The 26,502-nt window shown below is 46.0% G+C and overlaps 1 protein-coding gene and 1 long non-coding RNA gene across 2 annotated transcripts; one reads left to right on the top strand and one right to left on the bottom strand.

The window, feature by feature from the left end:
- Positions 1-696: 696 nt before the first annotated feature.
- On the top strand, positions 697-8,938 carry LOC311125207 (uncharacterized protein; the record flags this gene model as incomplete). Its single annotated transcript, XM_084199260.1, has 4 exons — positions 697-1,474; positions 8,158-8,332; positions 8,428-8,603; positions 8,922-8,938. 4 exons carry the CDS (start codon positions 697-699, stop codon positions 8,936-8,938), a joined length of 1,146 nt encoding a protein of 381 aa, XP_084055386.1.
- Positions 8,939-14,385: 5,447 nt separating this feature from the next.
- On the bottom strand, positions 14,386-15,011 carry LOC311125203. Its single transcript, XR_014612850.1, has 3 exons — positions 14,980-15,011; positions 14,758-14,905; positions 14,386-14,461 (listed from the first exon to the last, which is right to left on the bottom strand). It is a non-coding gene; the product is annotated as an uncharacterized lncRNA (long non-coding RNA).
- Positions 15,012-26,502: the final 11,491 nt, after the last annotated feature.

Raw genomic sequence — 26,502 nt, 5'->3', positions numbered from 1 at the left:
TGCTTCCTCCAAACTAGCTAACCACTCTAGCTAGTATTTCAATGATAAATAAAAAATATGTGGATTAGCTAGTGTCCATGAAACTGTGTTAGCTGTTTTCTCCATACATCCACAGAGGAGCCAGTCACACTTCCTATGGCTATGGGATGGGAGCAACGACTAAATGCTTCCTCCAAACTAGCTAACCACTCTAGCTAGTATTTCAATGACAAATAAAAAATCAGTGGATTAGCTAGTGTCCATGAAACTGTGTTAGCTGTTTTCTCCACACATCCACAGAGGAGCCTGTCACACTTCCTATGGATATGGGATGGGAGCAAGCAATTCACACAACTACTAAATACTTCCTCCAAACTAGCTAACCACTCTAGCTAGCATTTCAATGATAAATTAAAATCAGTGGATTAGCTAGTGGCCATGAAACTGTGTTAGCTGTGTTAGCTGCCGAGTTAGTGCCGTGTATTTGACTCCAGGCTGACAACAGAGGAGGAGTTGGAAGGAGGTTTTTTTTTTTTTAGTGGGAGGATTGAGTTCTGGAACTAGAATGGATTCTAGGTTTTAGAGAGTGGGGAGGTGTGGTCTCAGGTGTGTTACTAAGCAACAACTAAGCAGCCTGGAGCATTCAACCTGTTGGATTACTTCACTGATTTTGTTGTGGTTTTTAATTGATTGTTATTTTACTTTTCCATACTAGAGATGGCTCCGGTGCGCTCTGCAATGCGTTCGTGTCCGCTTTGCCCTAAGGTCGTGGTCGGCTTCAGTCAGCACCTAAGGCAGGTGCACAATGTGCGGAACACGGAGGAGAGGGTGATCCTTTGTCATTGGCAGTCGGGCCGCGTCAATATCAGGCAGGAGCCGTGTCCAGTGACGGGATGCTCCGCCCACGTCAGCAGGCTAGACCGGCACATGAACTCACACACAGAACTCAACAGAACGCAGAGGAGACGGGCTTTGGAGGAGCTCAGGAGACAGCTGACCATGGAGCGGCTGGCCACGTTGAGGGCATCCAACCCTGTCATCCCACTGGCCACCCATTTGGACATTGTGGAAGCTGCAAAGCAAGAACAGGAGGAGGACTCTTTAGATTCACGGCTAAAGGAAGAGGAAGAGGAGGACGTGGGCTGCGAAGATGATTCCTGCCACTGCCAAGCGGTGATCCTGAGGCTGCAGAAAGCTGTGCAAGAGAGGGACGAGGCCCTGACCAAGAGCGGCGAGACCATCCAATCCGTTAGAGAGGACAACCTGAAGCTGACCTTTGAACTGAACAGAGCCAGGAAGAGGTACGAGCTACTGAGAAGGCAGACGGCGAGGTCAGCAAAGAGGTCCAGGTTTCAGGCCGAGCAGTCTCTTCCTGGGTCAGACACGGAGCAAGAGGAACTGCAGCAGGACCAAGCCACGGGTTCAGGATCCCAGACAGAGGAGGCCACGGCGTCCGGATCTAGCAGCCAAATTCCCCTCCCGGGCTCTGCTCTGAGTAAGTACTGTCTTTTAAATAGTGCAAAGTATTTGTATTTGAAAAGTCCGACTGTTTTTTGTGTTCACGTTGTAGAACAAAAATGTTTGGGTCCAGCTAATCACAGTTATAGTGCCTTCAAACCCCTTGACTTATTTCACATTTTGTTGTGTTACATTTTGTTGTGTTACAGCTTGAATTCAAAATGGATGACATTTATTATTTTCTCTCAACCATCTACACACAATACATCATAATGACAAAGTGAAAACATGTTTGTAGAAATATTTGCAAATGTATTGAAAAATGAAATACAGAAATATCGAATTTGCAAATGTATTCACACCCCTGAGTCAATACTTTGTAGAAGCACCTTTTGGCTGCGATTACAGCTGTGAGTCTTTCTGGGTAAGTCTCTAAGAGCTTTTCACAGCTGGATTGTGCAACATTTGCCCATTATTATTTTCAAAATTCTTCCAGCTCTGTCAAATTGGTTGTTGAATATTGCTAGACAGCCATTTTCAGGTCTTGCCGTAGATTTTCAAGTAGATTTAAGTCAAAACTGTAACTCGGCCACTCAGGAACATTCACTGTGTTCTTGTAAAGCAACTCCAGTGTAGATTTGGCCTTGTGTTTTAGGTTATTTTCCTGCTGAAAGGTGAATTCATCTCCCAGTGTCTGGTGGAAAGCAGACTGAACCAGGTTTTCCTATAGGATTTTGCATGTGCTTAGCTCCATTCTGTTTATTTTTTATCCTGAAAAACTCCCCAGTTCTTAATGATGACAAGCATACCCATAACATGATGCAGCCACCACTATGCTTGAAAATATGGAGAGTGGTACTCAGTAATGGGTTGTATTGGATTTGACCAAATCGTAAGTGAATTGCTTTGCCACATTTTTTGCAGTACTACTTTAGTGCCTTGGTGCAAACAGGATGCATGTTTTGAAATATTTGTATTCTGTACAGTCTTTTCCACTCTGTCATTTAGGTTAGTATTGTGGAGTAACTACAATGTTGTTGATCCATCCTCAGTTTTCTCCTATCACAGCCATTAAACTCTGTAATTGTTTTAAAGTCACCATTGGCCTCATGGTGAAATCCCTAAGCAGTTTCCTTCCTCTCCGGGCAACTGATTTAGGAAGGACGCCTGTATCTTTGTAGTGACTGGGTGTATTGATACACCATCCAAAGTGTAATTAATAACTTCACCATGCTCAAAGGGATATTCAATGTCTGCTTTTTTATTTTATTTTACCCATCTACCAATAGGTGCTCTTTTTTACGAGGCATTGGAAAACCATAGTCTGTCGTTGAATCAGTGTTTGAAATTCACTGCTCGACTGAGGGACCTTACAGATAATTGTATCCTCTGCTGTGTAGACTTCTGTAGGACCCATCTTCCGCTGTGTAGACTTCTGTAGGACCCATCCTCCGCTGTGTAGACTTCTGTAGGGCCCATCCTCCGCTGTGTAGACTTCTGTAGAACCCATCCTCCGCTGTGTAGACTTCTGTAGGACCCATCCTCCGCTGTGTAGACTTCTGTAGGACCCATCCTCCGCTGTGTAGACTTCTGTAGGACCCATCCTCCGCTGTGTAGACTTCTGTAGGACCCATCCTCCGCTGTGTAGACTTCTGTAGGACCCATCCCCCGCTGTGTAGACTTCTGTAGGACCCATCCTCCGCTGTGTAGACTTCTGTAGGGCCCATCCTCCGCTGTGTAAACTTCTGTAGGGCCCATCCTCCGCTGTGTAGACTTCTGTAGGACCCATCCTCCGCTGTGTAGACTTCTGTAGGACCCATCCTCCGCTGTGTAGACTTCTGTAGGGCCCATCCTCCGCTGTGTAGACTTCTGTAGGGCCCATCCTCCGCTGTGTAGACTTCTGTAGGACCCATCCTCCGCTGTGTATGGCCTGCTTCACTCTTCCCAGACCCCATCCTGAGTTCACATTGAGTTTACTGGCCCATCATCCTGACTAGAACCAAGAAATTTGATCATATTACTCCAGTGCTAGCTTCCCTACACTGGCTTCCTGTTAAGGCAAGGGCTGATTTCAAGGTTTTACTGTTAACCTATAAAGCGTTACATGGGCTTGCTCCTACCTATCTTTCCGAGTTGGTCCTGCCGTACATACCAATACGTACGCTACGGTCACAAGACGCAGGCCTCCTAATTGTCCCTAGAATTTCTAAGCAAACAGCGGGAGGCAGGGCTTTCTCCTATAGATCTCCATTTTTATGGAACAGTCTGCCTACCCATGTGAGAGACGCAGACTCGGTCTCAACCTTTAAGTCTTTACTGAAGACTTATCTCTTCAGTAGGTCATATGATTGAGTGTAGTCTGGCCCAGGAGTGTGAAGGTGAACGGAAAGGCTCTGGAGCAACGAACAGCCCTTGCTGTCTCTGCCAGGCCGGTTCCCCTCTCCACTGGGGTTCTCTGCCTCTAACCCTGTTGCAGGGGCTGAGTCACTGGCTTGCTGGTGCTCTTTCATGCCGTCCCTGGGAGGGGTGCGTCACTTGAGTGGGTTGAGTTACTGACGTGATCTTCCTGTCTGGGTTGGCGCCCCCCCTTGGTTTGTGCTGTGGTGGAGACCTCTGTGGGCTATACTCGGCCTTGTCTCAGGATTGTAAGTTGGTGGTTGAGGATATCCCTCTAGTGGTGCGGGGGCTGTGCTTTGGCAGAGTGGGTGGGGTTATATCCTTCCTGTTTGGCCCTGTCCGGGGGTTTCTTCGGATGGGGCCACAGTGTCTCCGGACCGCTCCTGTCTCAGCCTCCAGTATTTATGCTGCAGTAGTTTATGTGTCGGGGGGCTGGGGTTAGTTGGTTATACCTGGAGTACTTCTCCTGTCTTATCCAGTGTCCTGTGTGAATTTAAGTATGCTCTCTCTAATTCTCTCGTTCTCTCTTTCTCTCTGAGAACCTGAGCCCTAGGACCATACGTCAGGACTACCGGGCATGATGACACCTTGCTGTCCCCAGTCCGCCTGGCCTTGCTGCTATTCCAGTTTCAACTGTTCTGCCTGCGGTTACGAAACCCCTACCTGTCCCAGACCTGCTGTTTTCAACTCTTAATGATCGGCTATGAAAAGCCAACTGAGATTTATTCCTGATTATTATTTGACCATGCTTGTCACTTATGAACATTTTTGAACATCTTGGCATGGTTCTGTTATAATCTTCACCCGGCACAGCCAGAAGAGGACTGGCCACCCCTCATAGCCTGGTTCCTCTCTAGGTTTCTTCCTAGGTTTTCGCCTTTCTAGGGAGTTTTTCCTAGCCACCGTGCTTCTACACCTGCATTACTAGCTGTTTGGGGTTTTAGGCTGGGTTTCTGTACAGCACTTCGAGATATTAGCTGATGTAAGAAGGGCTATATAAAATAAAATTGATTGATTGATTGATCATTGGTCAGTGGGGTTGCCCACAGTAACCTGCCAGGCAACCTGTTAGGCTGATTTCCCTCCCAGATGGATTATTACTGTTGTTGTTATTATTGACCTGCTGTTGGAGCTCAGAACAATTTCACCTGCAATTATATCTGCGTCCTGACTGTGAATGTGACTATTAAACTTTGATTTGATTAATCTGAGTGAATAGCATCGAATGCTTCTCTATCTGTCTTCAAAAGTATTTGTGTTTGAAATGGATTAGAAAAACTACCTGACTGCCTCTGTTGCCTTTATATGTAACAACACAACAATTACATATTTATTTCATAAACAAAGTTATGCAACACTCAATTCCCCTGTGTGAAAAAGTAATTGCCCCCTTACACTCAATAACTGGTTGTGCCACCTTTAGCTGCAATGACTCCAACCAAATGCTTCCTGTAGTTGTTGATCAGTCTCTCACGTCGCTGTGGAGGAATTTTGGCCCACTCTTCCATGCAGAACTGCTTTAACTCAGTGACGTGTGGGTTTTCAAGCATGAACTGCTCGTTTCAAGTCCTGCCTCAACATCTCAATTGGGATTAGGTCTGGACTTTCAAATGTGTTGCTTTTTAGCAATTTTCATGTAGACTTGATTGTGTGTTTTGGATCATTGTCTTGCTGCATGACCCAGCTGCGCTTCAGCTTCAGCTCACAGACGGATGGTCTGACATTCTCCTGTAGAATTGGTCCTCTGTAGCTCAGCTGGTAGAGCACGGCGCTTGTAACGCCAAGGTAGTGGGTTCGATCCCCGGGACCACCCATACACAAAAAAAAATGTATGCACGCATGACTGTAAGTCGCTTTGGATAAAAGCGTCTGCTAAATGGCATATTATTATTATTATTATATTATTATTATTATTAGAATTCTCTGATACAGAGCAGAATTCATGGTTCCTTCTATTAGGGCAAGTCGTCCAGGTCCTGAGGCAGCAAAGCATCCCCAAACCATCACACCACCACCACCATGCTTGACCTTTGGTATGATGTTCTTACTGTGGAATGCAGAGTTTGGTTTTCGCCAGGCATTACTGGAACCATGTCGTGAGGTTCCTCCTGTAGCTCAGTTGGTAGAGCAAGGCGCTTGCAACGCTAGGGTTGTGGGTTCGTTTCCCACAGGGGGCCAGTGTGAAAAATGTATGCACTCACTAACTGTAAGTCGCTCTGGATAAGAGCGTCTGCTAAATGTAAAAAATGTAAATGACTAAAATGTAAATATATCTCTATACATGCCTTAATGCCTCTATACCTATATATATATATATATATATATACACAGTGAGGGAAAAAAGTATTTGGTCCCCTGCTGATTTTGTACGTTTGCCCACTGACAAAGAAATGATCAGTCTATAATTTTAATGGTAGGTTTATTTGAACAGTGAGAGACAGAATAACAACAAAGAAATCCAGAAAAACGCATGTCAAAAATGTTATAAATTGATTTGCATTTTAATGAGGGAAATAAGTATTTGACCCCCTCTCAGTCAGAAAGATTTCTGGCTCCCAGGTGTCTTTTATACAGGTAACGAGCTGAGATTAGGAGCACACTCTTAAAGGGAGTGCTCCTAATCTCATCTTGTTACCTGTATAAAAGACACCTGTCCACAGAAGCAATCAATCAATCAGATTCCAAACTCTCCACCATGGCCAAGACCAAAGAGCTCTCCAAGGATGTCAGGGACAAGATTGTAGACCTACACAAGGCTGGAATGGGCTACAAGACCATCGCCAAGCAGCTTGGTGAGAAGGTGACAACAGTTGGTGTGATTATTCGCAAATGGAAGAAACACAAAATAACTGTCAATCTCCCTCGGCCTGGGGCTCCATGCAAGATCTCACCTCGTGGAGTTGCAATGATCATGAGAACGGTGAGGAATCAGCCCAGAACTACACGGGAGGATCTTGTCAATGATCTCAAGGCAGCTGGGACCATAGTCACCAAGAAAACAATTGGTAACACAATACGCCGTGAAGGACTGAAATCCTGCAGCGCCCGCAAGGTCCCCCTGCTCAAGAAAGCACATATACATGGCCGTCTGAAGTTTGCCAATGAACATCTGAATGATTCAGAGGAGAACTGGGTGAAAGTGTTGTGGTCAGATGAGACCAAAATCGAGCTCTTTGGCATCAACTCAACTCGTCGTGTTTGGAGGAGGAGGAATGCTGCCTATGACCCCAAGAGCACCATCCCCACCGTCAAACATGGAGGTGGACACATTATGCTTTGGGGGTGTTTTTCTGCTAAGGGGACAGGACAACTTCACCGCATCAAAGGGATGATGGACGGGGCCATGTACCGTCAAATCTTGGGTTAGGGCATTGAAAATGGGTCGTGGATGGGTATTCCAGCATGACAATGACCCAAAACACACGGCCAAGGCAACAAAGGAGTGGCTCAAGAATAATCACATTAAGGTCCTGGAGTGGCCTAGCCAGTCTCCAGATCTTAATCCCATAGAAAATCTGTGGAGGGAGCTGAAGGTTCGAGTTGCCAAACGTCAGGCTCGAAAACTTAATGACTTGGAGAAGATCTGCAAAGAGGAGTGGGACAAAATCCCTCCTGAGATGTGTGCAAACCTGGTGGCCAACTACAAGAAACGTCTGACCTCTGTGATTGCCAACAAGGGTTTTGCCACCAAGTACTAAGTCATGTTTTGCAGAGGGGTCAAATACTTAATTCCCTCATTAAAATGCAAATCAATTTATAACATTTTTGACATGCGTTTTTCTGGATTTTTTTGTTGTTATTCTGTCTCTCACTGTTCAAATAAACCTACCATTAAAATTATAGACTGATCATGTCTTTGTCAGTGGGCAAACGTACAAAATCAGCAGGGGATCAAATACCTTTTTCCCTCACTGTATATATCTATATACATGCCTTAATGCCTCTATACCTAAAATATATATATATATATATATATATATACATGCCTTAATGCCTCTATACCTAAAATATATATATATATATACACATATATACATGCCTTAATGCCTCTATACCTATATATATATCTCTATACATGCCTTAATATATACAGTGGGGAGAACAAGTATTTGATACACTGCCGATTTTGCAGGTTTTCCTACTTACAAAGCATGTAGAGGTCTGTAATTTTTATCATAGGTACACTTCAACTGTGAGAGACGGAATCTAAAACAAAAATCCAGAAAATCACATTGTATGATTTTTAAGTAATTAATTTGCATTTTATTGCATGACACATAAGTATTTGATCACCTACCTACCTAATCATGTTTCTTTGATTAGGTGTGTTTATGGAGGGATTCAGGAAGACCTGTGAGGGCCCCAATCCAAACGATAAGCTGAAGGAAAATTGTGACGCGAAGTTCAAGAGGGTTCAGCAATTTGTGACGTACATGGCAAAGGACGAGATTTACCCTTCCACTCTCGCTTTCCTGAAGAACCAGGACAGGATGAGGAGGTCAGCAGAGTTCTTTCTTTCACTGTAGTCTCATCAGTTGTTCGTGCACTAATACACTAATTGATTGTATGATGTGTGTGTGTTTTTTTTTTTAGATGGGTTCAGACCCTTCAGAAGAACAAGGACATCGCCACGGTCACCAACTACACCTTGACTATCGGTGCATTTCTTCAATACGCAGAGGAGACCCCTCCACCTGGCTGCCGGCTGACCAGAAACCAATGGAGGGGGATCAACCGGGTGATGAAGGGAGCAGCTTCACCAGGCGAAGGTGAACGACGACAAGGAAGGCGTTATAGTCTCCCCGTGTAGCTCAGTTGGTAGAGCATGGCGCTTGCAACGCCAGGGTTGTGGGTTCGTTTCCCACGGGGGGGGGGGGGGGGGGGCAGTATGAAAAATGTATGCACTCACTAACTGTAAGTCGCTCTGGATAAGAGCGTCTGCTAAATGACTAAAAATGTAAAATGTAAGGAAGGTGGTGTCCAAAAAGAGCCTGCTGGAGAACCAGTCTCTTGCCAAGGTCAAGATCCCTGAAGTGCTGAGTACGTTTTTCTCAATATGTGATATCACTGTTATTCCACTCTTCTAGACCTCAGAGATGTATAGAGGGCATTATGGAAGCTGACTGTTTTTATTCTAGACGTCAGAGATGTATAGAGGGCATTATGGAAGCTGACTGTTTTTATTCTAGACATCAGAGATGTATAGAGGGCATTATGGAAGCTGACTGTTTTTATTCTAGACGTCAGAGATGTATAGAGGGCATTATGGAGTGGGAAGCTGACTGTTTTTATTCTAGACATCAGAGATGTATAGAGGGCATTATGGAGTGGGAAGCTGACTGTTTTTATTCTAGACGTTAGAGATGTATAGAGGGCATTATGGAAGCTGACTGTTTTTATTCTAGACGTTAGAGATGTATAGAGGGCATTATGGAAGCTGACTGTTTATATTCTAGACGTCAGAGATGTATAGAGGGCATTATGGAAGCTGACTGTTTATATTCTAGACGTCAGAGATGTATAGAGGGCATTATGGAAGCTGACTGTTTTTATTCTAGACGTCAGAGATGTATAGAGGGCATTATGGAGTGGGAAGCTGACTGTTTTTATTCTAGACGTCAGAGATGTATAGAGGGCATTATGGAAGCTGACTGTTTTTATTCTAGACGTCAGAGATGTATAGAGGGCATTATGGAGTGGGAAGCTGACTGTTTTTATTCTAGATGTCAGAGATGTATAGAGGGCATTATGGAAGCTGACTGTTTATATTCTAGACGTCAGAGATGTATAGAGGGCATTATGGAAGCTGACTGTTTTTATTCTAGACGTCAGAGATGTATAGAGGGCATTATGGAAGCTGACTGTTTATATTCTAGACGTCAGAGATGTATAGAGGGCATTATGGAAGCTGACTGTTTTTATTCTAGACGTCAGAGATGTATAGAGGGCATTATGGAAGCTGACTGTTTTTATTCTAGACGTCAGAGATGTATAGAGGGCATTATGGAGTGGGAAGCTGACTGTTTATATTCTAGACGTCAGAGATGTATAGAGGGCATTATGGAAGCTGACTGTTTTTATTCTAGACGTCAGAGATGTATAGAGGGCATTATGGAAGCTGACTGTTTATATTCTAGACGTCAGAGATGTATAGAGGGCATTATGGAAGCTGACTGTTTATATTCTAGACGTCAGAGATGTATAGAGGGCATTATGGAAGCTGACTGTTTATATTCTAGACGTCAGAGATGTATAGAGGACATTATGGAAGCTGACTGTTTTTATTCTAGACGTCAGAGATGTATAGAGGGCATTATGGAAGCTGACTGTTTATATTCTAGACGTCAGAGATGTATAGAGGGCATTATGGAGTGGGAAGCTGACTGTTTATATTCTAGACGTCAGAGATGTATAGAGGGCATTATGGAAGCTGACTGTTTATATTCTAGACGTCAGAGATGTATAGAGGGCATTATGGAGTGGGAAGCTGACTGTTTATATTCTAGACGTTAGAGATGTATAGAGGGCATTATGGAAGCTGACTGTTTATATTCTAGACGTCAGAGATGTATAGAGGGCATTATGGAAGCTGCCTGTTTATATTCTAGACGTCAGAGATGTATAGAGGGCATTATGGAAGCTGACTGTTTTTATTCTAGACGTCAGAGATATATAGAGGGCATTATGTAAGCTGACTGTTTTTATTCTAGATGTCAGAGATGTATAGAGGGCATTATGGAAGCTGCCTGTTTTTATTCTAGACGTCAGAGATGTATAGAGGGCATTATGGAAGCTGACTGTTTTTATTCTAGACGTCAGAGATGTATAGAGGGCATTATGGAAGCTGACTGTTTATATTCTAGACGTCAGAGATGTATAGAGGGCATTATGGAAGCTGACTGTTTTTATTCTAGACATCAGAGATGTATAGAGGGCATTATGGAAGCTGACTGTTTTTATTCTAGACATCAGAGATGTATAGAGGGCATTATGGAGTGGGAAGCTGACTGTTTTTATTCTAGACATCAGAGATGTATAGAGGGCATTATGGAAGCTGACTGTTTTTATTCTAGACGTCAGAGATGTATAGAGGGCATTATGGAGTGGGAAGCTGACTGTTTTTATTCTAGACATCAGAGATGTATAGAGGGCATTATGGAAGCTGACTGTTTTTATTCTAGACGTCAGAGATGTATAGAGGGCATTATGGAAGCTGCCTGTTTTTATTCTAGACGTTAGAGATGTATAGAGGGCATTATGGAGTGGGAAGCTGACTGTTTTTATTCTAGACATCAGAGATGTATAGAGGGCATTATGGAAGCTGACTGTTTTTATTCTAGACGTCAGAGATGTATAGAGGGCATTATGGAGTGGGAAGCTGACTGTTTTTATTCTAGACATCAGAGATGTATAGAGGGCATTATGGAAGCTGACTGTTTTTATTCTAGACGTCAGAGATGTATAGAGGGCATTATGGAAGCTGCCTGTTTTTATTCTAGACGTTAGAGATGTATAGAGGGCATTATGGAAGCTGACTGTTTTTATTCTAGATGTCAGAGATGTATAGAGGGCATTATGGAAGCTGACTGTTTTTATTCTAGACGTCAGAGATGTATAGAGGGCATTATGGAGTGGGAAGCTGACTGTTTTTATTCTAGATGTCAGAGATGTATAGAGGGCATTATGGAAGCTGACTGTTTATATTCTAGACGTCAGAGATGTATAGAGGGCATTATGGAAGCTGACTGTTTATATTCTAGACGTCAGAGATGTATAGAGGGCATTATGGAAGCTGACTGTTTTTATTCTAGACGTCAGAGATGTATAGAGGGCATTATGGAGTGGGAAGCTGACTGTTTATATTCTAGATGTCAGAGATGTATAGAGGGCATTATGGAAGCTGACTGTTTATATTCTAGACGTCAGAGATGTATAGAGGGCATTATGGAAGCTGACTGTTTTTATTCTAGACGTCAGAGATGTATAGAGGGCATTATGGAAGCTGCCTGTTTTTATTCTAGACGTCAGAGATATATAGAGGGCATTATGTAAGCTGACTGTTTATATTCTAGATGTCAGAGATGTATAGAGGGCATTATGGAAGCTGACTGTTTTTATTCTAGATGTCAGAGATGTATAGAGGGCATTATGGAGTGGGAAGCTGACTGTTTTTATTCTAGATGTCAGAGATGTATAGAGGGCATAATGGAAGCTGACTGTTTTTATTCTAGACGTCAGAGATGTATAGAGGGCATTATGGAAGCTGACTGTTTTTATTCTAGACGTCAGAGATGTATAGAGGGCATTATCTTTTTTAATTTTTTATTTATTTCACCTTTATTTAACCAGGTAAGCCAGTTGATATCAAGTTCTCATTTCCAACTGCGACCTGGCCAAGATAAAGCAAAGCAGTGCGATAAAAACAACAACACAGAGTTACATATGGGGTAAAACAAAACATAAAGTCAAAAAATACAACAGAAAATATATATACAGTGTGTGCAAATGTAGCAAGTTATGGAGGTAAGGCAATAAATAGGCTATAGTGCAAAATAATTACAATTAGTATTAACACTGGAATGATAGATGTGCAAGAGATGATGTGCAAATAGAGATACTGGGGTGCAAATGAGCAAAATAAATAACAATATGGGGATGAGGTAGTTGGGTGGGCTGTGTACAGGTGCAGTGATCGGTAAGGTGCTCTGACAACTGATGCTTAAAGTTAGTGAGGGAGATAAGTGTCTCCAGCTTCAGAGATTTTTGCAATTCGTTCCAGTCATTGGCAGCAGAGAACTGGAAGGAATGGCGGCCAAAGGAGGTGTTGGCTTTGGGGATGACCAGTGAGATATACCTGCTGGAGCGCAGACTACGGGTGGGTGCTGCTATGGTGACCAATGAGCTAAGATAAGGCGGGGATTTGCCTAGCAGTGATTTATAGATGGCCTGGAGCCAGTGGGTTTGACGACGAACATGTAGTGAGGACCAGCCAACAAGAGCGTACAGGTCACAGTGGTGGGTAGTGTATGGGGCTTTGGAGACAAAACGGATGGCACTGTGATAGACTACATCCAATTTGCTGAGTAGAGTGGTGGAGGCTATTTTGTAAATGACATCGCCGAAGTCAAGGATCGGTAGGATAGTCAGTTTTACGAGGGCATGTTTGGCAGCATGAGTGAATGAGGCTTTGTTGCGAAATAGGAAGCCAATTCTAGATTTAACTTTGGATTGGAGATGCTTAATGTGAGTCTGGAAGGAGAGTTTACAGTCTAACCAGACACCTAGGTATTTGTAGTTGTCCACATACTCTAGGTCAGACCCGTCGAGAGTAGTGATTCTAGTCGGGTGGGCGGGTGCCAGCAGCGTTCGGTTGAAGAGCATGCATTTAGTTTTACTAGTGTTAAGAGCAGTTGGAGGCTACTGAAGGAGTGTTGTATGGCATTGAAGCTCGTTTGGAGGTTTGTTAACACAGTGTCCAATGAAGGGCCAGATGTATACAAAATGGTGTCGTCTGCGTAGAGGTGGATCTGAGAGTCACCAGCAGCAAGAGCGACATCATTGATATACACGGAGAAAAGAGTCGGCCCAAGAATTGAACCCTGTGGCACCCCCATAGAGACTGCCATAGGTCCAGACAACAGGCCCTCCGATTTGACACATTGAACTCTATCTGAGAAGTAGTTATGGAAGCTGCCTGTTTATATTTTAGACGTCAGAGATGTATAGAGGGCATTATGGAAGCTGTGTGTTTGGTTGGTTGGTTGGTTGGGGAAACAACTCCAGGCACCGCAGCGTAATATGTGGTTGGTTGGTTGGTTGGTTGGGGAAACGACTCCAGGCACCGCAGCGTAATGTGTGGTTGGTTGGTTGGGGAAACGACTCCAGGCACCGCAGCGTAATATGTGGTTGGTTGGTTGGTTGGGGAAACGACTCCAGGCACCGCAGCGTAATGTGTGATTGGTTGGTTGGGGAAACGACTCCAGGCACCGCAGCGTAATGTGTGGTTGTTCATTTCTAATAGGTGGGAAACACAAAACAAATTCAGACCATGGTCCAGATGTCACTGACCAAGGAGGGAGGACACTTGGTTTTCACACTTCCAAAAAAATTCAAGCACCGCCTCGCAGGAGGAAAGAAGGCCCAGCGTCAAGCACCGCCTCGCAGGAGGAAAGAAGGCCCAGCTTCAAGCACCGCCTCGCAGGAGGAAAGAAGGCCCAGCTTCAAGCACCGCCTCGCAGGAGGAAAGAAGGCCCAGCTTCAAGCACCGCCTCGCAGGAGGAAAGAAGGCCCAGCTTCAAGCACCGCCTCGCAGGAGGAAAGAAGGCCCAGCTTCAAGCACCGCCTCGCAGGAGGAAAGAAGGCCCAGCTTCAAGCACCGCCTCGCAGGAGGAAAGAAGGCCCAGCTTCAAGCACCGCCTCGCAGGAGGAAAGAAGGCCCAGCACTTAGTTTTCAATTCAACAAACACTCAACTCAAGACCCTTCCTGTCTACATGAGGGAGGTGTGGAAGGAGACGGGACTTCCCCAAAGCCCTAAGTCAAATTAGATGGGAACCTTCCTGTCTACACGAGGGAGGTGTGGAAGGAGACGGGACGTCCCCAAAGCCCTAAGTCAGATTAGATGGGAACCTTCCTGTCTACATGAGGGAGGTGTGGAAGGAGACGGGACGTCCCCAAAGCCCTAAGTCAGATTAGATGGGAACCTTCCTGTCTACATGAGGGAGGTGTGGAAGGAGACGGGACGTCCCCAAAGCCCTAAGTCAGATTAGATGGGAACCTTCCTGTCTACATGAGGGAGGTGTGGAAGGAGACGGGACGTCCCCAAAGCCCTAAGTCAGATTAGATGGGAACCTTCCTGTCTACATGAGGGAGGTGTGGAAGGAGACGGGACGTCCCCAAAGCCCTAAGTCAGATTAGATGGGAACCTTCCTGTCTACACGAGGGAGGTGTGGAAGGAGACGGGACGTCCCCAAAGCCCTAAGTCAGATTAGATGGGAACCTTCCTGTCTACACGAGGGAGGTGTGGAAGGAGACGGGACGTCCCCAAAGCCCTAAGTCAGATTAGATGGGAACCTTCCTGTCTACATGAGGGAGGTGTGGAAGGAGACGGGACGTCCCCAAAGCCCTAAGTCAGATTAGATGGGAACCTTCCTGTCTACACGAGGGAGGTGTGGAAGGAGACGGGACGTCCCCAAAGCCCTAAGTCAGATTAGATGGGAACCTTCCTGTCTACATGAGGGAGGTGTGGAAGGAGACGGGACGTCCCCAAAGCCCTAAGTCAGATTAGATGGGAACCTTCCTGTCTACACGAGGGAGGTGTGGAAGGAGACGGGACGTCCCCAAAGCCCTAAGTCAGATTAGATGGGAACCTTCCTGTCTACATGAGGGAGGTGTGGAAGGAGACGGGACGTCCCCAAAGCCCTAAGTCAGATTAGATGGGAACCTTCCTGTCTACACGAGGGAGGTGTGGAAGGAGACGGGACGTCCCCAAAGCCCTAAGTCAGATTAGATGGGAACCTTCCTGTCTACATGAGGGAGGTGTGGAAGGAGACGGGACGTCCCCAAAGCCCTAAGTCAGATTAGATGGGAACCTTCCTGTCTACACGAGGGAGGTGTGGAAGGAGACGGGACGTCCCCAAAGCCCTAAATCAGATTAGATGGGAACCTTCCTGTCTACATGAGGGAGGTGTGGAAGGAGACGGGACGTCCCCAAAGCCCTAAGTCAGATTAGATGGGAACCTTCCTGTCTACACGAGGGAGGTGTGGAAGGAGACGGGACGTCCCCAAAGCCCTAAGTCAGATTAGATGGGAACCTTCCTGTCTACACGAGGGAGGTGTGGAAGGAGACGGGACGTCCCCAAAGCCCTAAGTCAGATTAGATGGGAACCTTCCTGTCTACACGAGGGAGGTGTGGAAGGAGACGGGACGTTCCCAAAGCCCTAAGTCAGATCAGACGGGAACCTTCCTGTCTACATGAGGGAGGTGTGGAAGGAGACGGGACGTCCCCAAAGCCCTAAGTCAGATTAGATGGGAACCTTCCTGTCTACACGAGGGAGGTGTGGAAGGAGACGGGACGTTCCCAAAGCCCTAAGTCAGATCAGACGGGAACCTTCCTGTCTACATGAGGGAGGTGTGGAAGGAGACGGGACGTCCCCAAAGCCCTAAATCAGATTAGATGGGAACCTTCCTGTCTACATGAGGGAGGTGTGGAAGGAGACGGGACGTCCCCAAAGCCCTAAGTCAGATTAGATGGGAACCTTCCTGTCTACATGAGGGAGGTGTGGAAGGAGACGGGACGTCCCCAAAGCCCTAAGTCAGATTAGATGGGAACCTTCCTGTCTACATGAGGGAGGTGTGGAAGGAGATGGGACGTCCCCAAAGCCCTAAGTCAGATTAGATGGGAACCTTCCTGTCTACATGAGGGAGGTGTGGAAGGAGACGGGACGTCCCCAAAGCCCTAAGTCAGATTAGATGGGAACCTTCCTGTCTACATGAGGGAGGTGTGGAAGGAGACGGGACGTCCCCAAAGCCCTAAGTCAGATTAGATGGGAACCTTCCTGTCTACATGAGGGAGGTGTGGAAGGAGACGGGACGTCCCCAAAGCCCTAAGTCAGATTAGATGGGAACCTTCCTGTCTACACGAGGGAGGTGTGGAAGGAGACGGGAGGTCCCCAAAGCCCTAAGTCAGATTAGATGGGAACCTTCCTGTCTACATGAGGGAGGTGTGGAAGGAGACGGGACGTCCCCAAAGCCCTAAGTCAGATTAGATGGGAACCTTCCTGTCTACACGAGGGAGGTGTGGAAGGAGACGGGACGTCCCCAAAGCCCTAAGTCAGATTAGATGGGAACCTTCCTGTCTACATGAGGGAGGTGTGGAAGGAGACGGGACGTCCCCAAAGCCCTAAGTCAGATTAGATGGGAACCTTCCTGTCTACATGAGGGAGGTGTGGAAGGAGACGGGACGTCCCCAAAGCCCTAAGTCAGATTAGATGGGAACCTTCCTGTCTACATGAGGGAGGTGTGGAAGGAGACGGGACGTCCCCAAAGCCCTAAGTCAGATTAGATGGGAACCTTCCTGTCTACACGAGGGAGGTGTGGAAGGAGACGGGACGTCCCCAAAGCCCTAAATCAGATTAGATGGGAACCTTCCTGTCTACACGAGGGAGGTGTGGAAGGAGACGGGACGTCCCCAAAGCCCTAAATCAGATTAGATGGGAACCTTCCTGTCTACATGAGGGAGGTGTGGAAGGAGACGGGACGTCCCCAAAGCCCTAAGTCAGATTAGACGGGAACCTTCCTGTCTACATGAGGGAGGTGTGGAAGGAGACGGGACGTCCCCAAAGCCCTAAGTCAGATTAGATGGGAACCTTCCTGTCTACATGAGGGAGGTGTGGAAGGAGACGGGACGTCCCCAAAGCCCTAAGTCAGATTAGATGGGAACCTTCCTGTCTACATGAGGGAGGTGTGGAAGGAGACGGGACGTCCCCAAAGCCCTAAGTCAGATTAGATGGGAACCTTCCTGTCTACACGAGGGAGGTGTGGAAGGAGACGGGACGTCCCCAAAGCCCTAAATCAGATTAGATGGGAACCTTCCTGTCTACATGAGGGAGGTGTGGAAGGAGACGGGACGTCCCCAAAGCCCTAAGTCAGATTAGACGGGAACCTTCCTGTCTACATGAGGGAGGTGTGGAAGGAGACGGGACGTCCCCAAAGCCCTAAGTCAGATTAGATGGGAACCTTCCTGTCTACATGAGGGAGGTGTGGAAGGAGACGGGACGTCCCCAAAGCCCTAAGTCAGATTAGATGGGAACCTTCCTGTCTACATGAGGGAGGTGTGGAAGGAGACGGGACGTCCCCAAAGCCCTAAGTCAGATTAGATGGGAACCTTCCTGTCTACACGAGGGAGGTGTGGAAGGAGACGGGACGTCCCCAAAGCCCTAAGTCAGATTAGATGGGAACCTTCCTGTCTACACGAGGGAGGTGTGGAAGGAGACGGGACGTCCCCAAAGCCCTAAATCAGATTAGATGGGAACCTTCCTGTCTACATGAGGGAGGTGTGGAAGGAGACGGGACGTCCCCAAAGCCCTAAGTCAGATTAGACGGGAACCTTCCTGTCTACATGAGGGAGGTGTGGAAGGAGACGGGACGTCCCCAAAGCCCTAAGTCAGATTAGATGGGAACCTTCCTGTCTACATGAGGGAGGTGTGGAAGGAGACGGGACGTCCCCAAAGCCCTAAGTCAGATTAGATGGGAACCTTCCTGTCTACATGAGGGAGGTGTGGAAGGAGACGGGACGTCCCCAAAGCCCTAAGTCAGATTAGATGGGAACCTTCCTGTCTACACGAGGGAGGTGTGGAAGGAGACGGGACGTCCCCAAAGCCCTAAATCAGATTAGATGGGAACCTTCCTGTCTACATGAGGGAGGTGTGGAAGGAGACGGGACGTCCCCAAAGCCCTAAGTCAGATTAGACGGGAACCTTCCTGTCTACATGAGGGAGGTGTGGAAGGAGACGGGACGTCCCCAAAGCCCTAAGTCAGATTAGATGGGAACCTTCCTGTCTACATGAGGGAGGTGTGGAAGGAGACGGGACGTCCCCAAAGCCCTAAGTCAGATTAGATGGGAACCTTCCTGTCTACATGAGGGAGGTGTGGAAGGAGACGGGACGTCCCCAAAGCCCTAAGTCAGATTAGATGGGAACCTTCCTGTCTACACGAGGGAGGTGTGGAAGGAGACGGGACGTCCCCAAAGCCCTAAGTCAGATTAGATGGGAACCTTCCTGTCTACACGAGGGAGGTGTGGAAGGAGACGGGACGTCCCCAAAGCCCTAAATCAGATTAGATGGGAACCTTCCTGTCTACATGAGGGAGGTGTGGAAGGAGACGGGACGTCCCCAAAGCCCTAAGTCAGATTAGATGGGAACCTTCCTGTCTACATGAGGGAGGTGTGGAAGGAGACGGGACGTCCCCAAAGCCCTAAGTCAGATTAGATGGGAACCTTCCTGTCTACACAAGGGAGGTGTGGAAGGAGACGGGACGTCCTCAAAGCCCTAAGTCAGATTAGATGGGAACCTTCCTGTCTACACGAGGGAGGTGTGGAAGGAGACGGGACGTCCCCAAAGCCCTAAATCAGATTAGATGGGAACCTTCCTGTCTACATGAGGGAGGTGTGGAAGGAGACGGGACGTCCCCAAAGCCCTAAGTCAGATTAGATGGGAATAGAAACAGAGCCTATTCCATGGCTGTCTGAAAAGGATGAATGACTAATATCATCTTTATTTATGTGTCTTGTTTGCTTGTGTCTTACAGGTCAAAAATGTACTCCAGAACGCCGACAGGGAAAGTTTGGCCAACTTCATGCGCCACGACATCCAGACGGCAGACAACTTAGATCCGTCCCAAGCCAGCGAAACCAGTGCCCTCCTCGAGGCGGCGTTGAAAGTGGAAGATACCACGGTCGGCTCAGAGAACCATCCCTCACCTCCAGATACCACGGTCGGCTCAGAGAACCATCCCTCACCTCCAGATACCACGGTCGGCTCAGAGAACCACGGTCGGCTCGGAGAACCACGGTCGGCTCAGAGAACCATCCCTCACCTCCAGATACCACGGTCGGCTCAGAGAACCACGGTCGGCTCAGAGAACCATCCCTCACCTCCAGGCGAGAGAGGACGACTCCCTCTCCGAGCGGAGCACCACCCCTGAGGAGACCAAGGTGCAGCACCAGGAGTCTGCCACGTCCGCCGGGGGAAGAGGAGGAACGGACAGCCAGACAACCTCTAGTAAGAGAAGCTATTCCTTGACAACACGTTAGATTACAAAGATAGCGCTTGTACACCATGTAACAGTCAAGAACAAGCAGATGATCCTCAGGCGCCGTGTGGTGGCCACCGTCAGTCCTCCTCCAACTAAAAAGCATGTCGCCGCTCGCCTCCATCATTGTCACGTTGCAGGGTATGAAGCGGCTGAGGTCCCCTAAAGCCTGACTCAAAACAGACTCAAGGAGAAAGAAGCTGGACGAGGGGAGCCGTCTGACAGCCAGTTGGAAGGAGGAGAGCCGTCTGACAGCCAGTTGGAAGGAGGAGAGCCGTCTGACAGCCAGTTGGAAGGAGGGCAGCCGTCTGACAGCCAGTTGGAAGGAGGGCAGCCGTCTGACAGCCAGTTGGAAGGAGGGGAGCCGTCTGACAGCCAGTTGGAAGGAGGGGAGCCGTCTGACAGCCAGTTGGAAGGAGGGCAGCCGTCTGACAGCCAGTTGGAAGGAGGGGAGCCGTCTGACAGCCAGTTGGAAGGAGGGGAGCCGTCTGACAGCCAGTTGGAAGGAGGGCAGCCGTCTGACAGCCAGTTGGAAGGAGGAGAGCCGTCTGACAGCCAGTTGGAAGGAGGGGAGCCGTCTGACAGCCAGTTGGAAGGAGGGCAGCCGTCTGACAGCCAGTTGGAAGGAGGGGAGCCGTCTGACAGCCAGTTGGAAGGAGGGGAGCCGTCTGACAGCCAGTTGGAAGGAGGGGAGCCGTCTGACAGCCAGTTGGAAGGAGGGCAGCCGTCTGACAGCCAGTTGGAAGGAGGGCAGCCGTCTGACAGCCAGTTGGAAGGAGGAGAGCCGTCTGACAGCCAGTTGGAAGGAGGGGAGCCGTCTGACAGCCAGTTGGAAGGAGGGGAGCCGTCTGACAGCCAGTTGGAAGGAGGAGAGCCGTCTGACAGCCAGTTGGAAGGAGGAGAGCCGTCTGACAGCCAGTTGGAAGGAGGGGAGCCGTCTGACAGCCAGTTGGAAGGAGGGGAGCCGTCTGACAGCCAGTTGGAAGGAGGGGAGCCGTCTGACAGCCAGTTGGAAGGAGGGGAGCCGTCTGACAGCCAGTTGGAAGGAGGGCAGCCGTCTGACAGCCAGTTGGAAGGAGGGGAGCCGTCTGACAGCCAGTTGGAAGGAGGGGAGCCGTCTGACAGCCAGTTGGAAGGAGGGGAGCCGTCTGACAGCCAGTTGGGAGACATCAGAACAGCTGACACACACAGGTTGTTGATTCAGACTCCTGGTGGAGACATCAGAACAGCAGAGCTGACACACACATTCTCACAAGTCATGTATTATATTTACGTTCAATCATTTCATTTGATTTCTCTTGTTTAGATTATTCAATAAAATATATTGTTAATAGTTCTCCCCTGTGTTGTGTTAAATTTCAGACTGTTGAAAGGTCTAAACAGTATCCTGAGTCAGCATTGAATTGCATATTATCTGAGTGTCTTTTGACTCATACAGTTCATGTGTCATGGACATGTCGTTGTCCATCAGGATACACCGCTGATAGACCACACATTGAACAGTTCATGTGTCATTGCTCAGAGTCATCAAAAACAGTCCAAGGACTGTACTGATAGTGTATGTGTACTGTACAGTGTCCCCATGGTGGACTTTATTAGTGTAAGCCCTTTAACTGCATGTCCAATTTGTGATGGTAAATTGTAATATACTGCAGTTGGACAGTGTCCATTGGCAATATCTTTGAATAGGGATTTCCCATCACAAAATGGACAGGCTGAAATCAACACTGAGGAGCGAGGGACACGCCTGTTCTAGAGCTCGCCTGTTCTAGAGCTCGCCTGTTCTAGAGCTCGCCTGTTCTAGAGCTCGCCTGTTCTAGAGCTCGCCTGTTCTAGAGCTCGCCTGTTCTAGAGCACTGTGAGTTATGTGGCTATAGAACATTCTCAGGTCGAGAAACAGCCTCGTCCAGTTGCAATATGTTCAATTGATTTGTCACATCACAAAAATGACGACATTTGGGATAGTCCCAGAAACACGAAGACTAGGAACCGCCCATAGAAACCGAGCCTACAAGTTTCTGTCCGATAGCTCTTTCCTCAAATGTTTTTTAGTTTTTTTTTACCTAACGTTCTTTATGTAGTCCAACCATATCACCGAGGTAGTACTTCATAGGAACAGTGCTTTGTGTGTAGTCCAACCATATCACAGAGGTGGTACTTCATAGGAACATATGAGCCGTTTCTGTTCGAGGTGCAGTAGTGAAATCAACAAGACTTTCCACATTCACCAGCTCAGTGGTCTGTGCAAGGTTAGGAACCTCAACTCTATAGGACGTCAGATCTCTATCAAAGCACACAGTATTATATGCCTGAAACTCAAAGCAATACAGTGTTGAGTTTAGGACAAATATGTCTCTTATCAGTCCAATATGTCTCTTATCCGTCCAATATGTCTCTTATCAGTCCAATATGTCTCTTATCTGTCAAATATGTCTCTTATCTATCAAATATGTCTCTTATCAGTCCAATATGTCTCTTATCTATGTCTGCTATCAGTCCAATATGTCTCTTATCCGTCCAATATGTCTCTTATCAGTCCAATATGTCTCTTATCTGTCCAATATGTCTCTTATCTGTCCAATATGTCTCTTATCCCTCCAATATGTCTCTTATCCCTCCAATATGCCTCATATCCGTCCAATATGTCTCATATCAGTTCAATATGTCTTATCTGTCAAATATGTCTCTTATCTGTCAAATATGTATCTTATTAGTTCAATATGTCTCTTATCTATGTCTGCTATCAGTCCAATATGTCTCTTATCTGTCAAATGTCTCTTATCAGTCCAATATGTCTCTTATCAGTCCAATATGTCTCTTATCAGTCCAATATGTCTCTTATCTGTCCAATATGTCTCATATCCGTCCAATATGTCTCTTATCTGTCAAATGTCTCTTATCAGTCCAATATGTCTCTTATCAGTCCAATATGTCTCTTATCAGTCCAATATGTCTCTTATCCCTCCAATATGTCTCATATCCGTCCAATATGTCTCATATCAGTTCAATATGTCTCTTATCTGTCAAATATGTCTCTTATCTGTCAAATATGTCTCTTATTAGTTCAATATGTCTCTTATCTATGTCTCCTATCAGTTCAATATGTCTCTTATCCGTCCAATATGTCTCTTATCAGTCCAATATGTCTCTTATCAGTTCAATATGTCTCTTATCTGTCCAATATGTCTCTTATCCGTCCAATATGTCTCTTCTGTTCAATATGTCTCTTATCCGTCCAATATGTCTCTTATCCGTCCAATGTCTATCCGTCCAATGTCTCTTATCCATGTCTCTTATCAGTCCAATCTGTCTCTTATCAGTCCAATATGTCTCTTATCAGTCCAATATGTATATTATATATGTATATATATATATATATATTTATTTTTTTTAAGTATAAAAAAAAAAAACTAACAAAAGATAACTAATGTAAGACATACTGTGTCTGTAAAATGTATATAGTATGTATAAGCTGGAAGCTTAAGTGTTGTTGTTCATTAGTTTACTCCAATTAAGGAAGGTAGAGTTAGGGGAAAATAATTAAGGAATGCATTTCAATTAACAGGTGTGTCTTCTTAAAAGTTAATTAGTGGAATACTTTCCTTCTTAATGCGTTTGAGCCAATCAGTTGTGTTGTGATAAGGTAGGGGTGGTATACAGAAGATAGCCTTATTTGGTAAAAGACCAAATCCATATTCTGGCAAGAACAGCTCAAATAAGCAAAGAGAAATGACAGTCCATCATTACTTTAACACATGAAAGTCAGTCTATATGGGAAAATGTCATGAACTTTGCAAAGTTTCTTCAAGTGCAGTCGCAAAAACCATCAAGCGCTATGATGAAACTGGCTCTCATGAGGACCGCCACAGGAAAGGAAGACCCAGAGTTACCTCTGCTGCAGAGGATAAGTTCATATGAGTTATCAGCCTCAGAAATTGCAGCCCAAATAAATGCTTCACAGAGTTCAAGTAACAGACACATCTCAACATCAACTGTTCAGAGGGGACTGGGTGAATCAGGCCTTCATGGTCGAATTGCTGCAAATAAACCACTACTAAAGGACACCAATAAGAAGAAGAGACCTGCTTGGGCCAAGAAACACGAGCAATGGACATTAGACCGGTGGAAATTTGTCCTTTGGTCTGGAGTCCAGATTTGAGATTTTTGGTTCAAACCGCCGTGTCTTTGTGAGATGAGGTGTGGGTGAACGGATGATCTCCGCATGTGTAGCTCCCACCGTAAAGCATGGAGGAGGAGGTGTGATGGTGTGGGGGTGCTTTGCTGCTGACACTGTCTGTGATTTATTTAGAATTCAAGGCACACTTAACCAGCATGGCTACCACAGCATTCTGCAGCGATACGCCATCCCATCTGGTTTGGGCTTAGTGGGACTAAAAAATACTAAAAATTAAGAAAAACCCTTGAATGAGTAGGTGTGTCCAAACTTTTGACTGGTACTGTATATATTTACAAGAAATAATATGGGGGATTGGAAATTATGCAGACAATTACATTGATGGAAGCCACAATCTATCTGCAATATGAAAGCTGATCTACCCCCTAACATAATCAATAAGGCTGTACAGTGCAATATGAAAGCTGATCTACCCCCTAACATGATCAATAAGGCTGTACAGTGCAATATGAAAGCTGATCTATCCCCTAACATAATCAATAAGGCTGTACAGTGCAATATGAAAGCTGATCTACCCCCTAACATAATCAATAAAGCTGTACAGTGCAATATGAAAGCTGATCTACCCCCTAACATAATCAATAAGGCTGTACAGTGCAATATGAAAGCTGATCTACCCCCTAACATAATCAATAAGGCTGTACAGTGCAATATGAAAGCTGATCTACCCCCTAACATGATCAATAAGGCTGTACAGTGCAATATGAAAGCTGATCTACCCCCTAACATAATCAATAAGGCTGAACAGTGCAATATGAAAGCTGATCTACCCCCTAACATAATCAATAAGGCTGTACAGTGCAATATGAAAGCTGATCTACCCCCTAACATGATCAATAAGGCTGTACAGTGCAATATGAAAGCTGATCTACCCCCTAACATAATCAATAAGGCTGTACAGTGCAATATGAAAGCTGATCTACCCCCTAACATAATCAATAAGGCTGTACAGTGCAATATGACAGCTGATCTACCCCCTAACATAATCAATAAGGCTGTACAGTGCAATATGAAAGCTGATCTACCCCCTAACATGATCAATAAGGCTGTACAGTGCAATATGAAAGCTGATCTACCCCCTAACATAATCAATAAGGCTGTACAGTGCAATATGAACGCTGATCTACCCCCTAACATGATCAATAAGGCTGTACAGTGCAATATGAACGCTGGTCTAGGAAGGAGACTTACCTCAATAAGAGCTACGAAGGAAATATTTGTGAAAACTCTTCACAGCTGTGTTCTGATGATGTCACAGAGTAGACCGATAGCCCCGTTTCATTGATCCAGAATCCATAGTGTAGATACGGCTGTACAGTCAAAAAATAAGCCCTCAATGCAATTCTGAAGTTTAATGTATTAACTAATTATTGTCCCCTTTTTGTTGTTGAATTTATATCACAACATTCCAACCTCGTTTAGCATTATCTAGTCCAAATCTGGCACGATTTCACTATTTTGTATCCGTTTACATCACTTTCAGTGATGGGAGTTTTTTTTATTTTGAAGGCGAACCGCCGAGTCCACCAATGACTGTATATGAATCAGGGGAGGGGAGAACCGGTGCCCACTCTATTGAACCACGGGAAAGTTCAAAGCCGACCGTAGTAGTGCGGGCATAGTTTGGTCAGCTGAATAGTAAAAAATAAATACAAATAAAATATCCAATTATATTTATGTAGGCTACAAAATCATCCTGTTAAATGTGGTCATCTTAACAATGATTGTTCTCCGACATTTTGTATTTAGTCACACAAAGATTGACCCTGAAGATTGCCATTTTCCCCTTCACTATAACGGGGGGATCCTGTTTTCGTGCAAACAATGCTGTCGGCGTTGAACTTCGTGAATTTAATCATTGGCTTCCGTCAGAGAGCACATAGAATTCCGCCTGCACCAGAGCCGTATAGACAGTGGGGAGAACAAGTATTTGATACACTGCCGATTTTGCAGGTTTTCCTACTTACAAAGCATTGAGAGGTCTGTCATTTTTATCCTTCTTCATGATCATTGATGCCCCACGAGGTGAGATCTTGCATGGAGCCCCAGACCGAGGGTGATTGACCGTCATCTTGAACCTCTTCCATTTTCTAATAATTGCGCCAACAGTTGTTGCCTTCTCACCAAGCTGCTTGCCTATTGTCCTGTAGCCCATCCCAGCCTTTGTGCAGGTCTACAATTGTATCCCTGATGTCCTTACACAGCTCTCTGGTCTTGGCCATTGTGGAGAGGTTGGAGTCTGTTTGATTGAGTGTGTGGACAGGTGTCTTTTATACAGGTAACGAGTTCAAACAGGTGCAGTTAATACAGGTAATGAGTGGAGAACAGGAGGGATTCTTAAAGAAAAACTAACAGGTCTGTGAGAGCCGGAATTCTTACTGGTTGGTAGGTGATCATATACTTATGTAAATTAATTACTTAAAAATCATACAATGTGATTTTCTGGATTTTTGTTTTAGATTCCGTCTCTCACAGTTGAAGTGTACCTATGATAAAAATGACAGACCTCTACATGCTTTGTAAGTAGGAAAACATGCCAAATCGGCAGTGTATCAAATACTTGTTCTCCCCACTGTAGAGGGCTTGCAGTTGCGTCACAAATCACCAATGTCCCGTGCGAGAGAAGCAGGTTGAGGTTTCCAGGGTTAGAGTAGAGAAGAAGTTG

The sequence above is a fragment of the Coregonus lavaretus genome (genome assembly GCF_964263955.1).
Source record: "Coregonus lavaretus genome assembly, contig: HAP1_SCAFFOLD_230, whole genome shotgun sequence".
Taxonomy (NCBI): domain Eukaryota; kingdom Metazoa; phylum Chordata; class Actinopteri; order Salmoniformes; family Salmonidae; genus Coregonus; species Coregonus lavaretus.
Note: the sequence above shows the minus strand (reverse complement) of the source record. Positions and strands in the feature narration are given on the sequence as shown.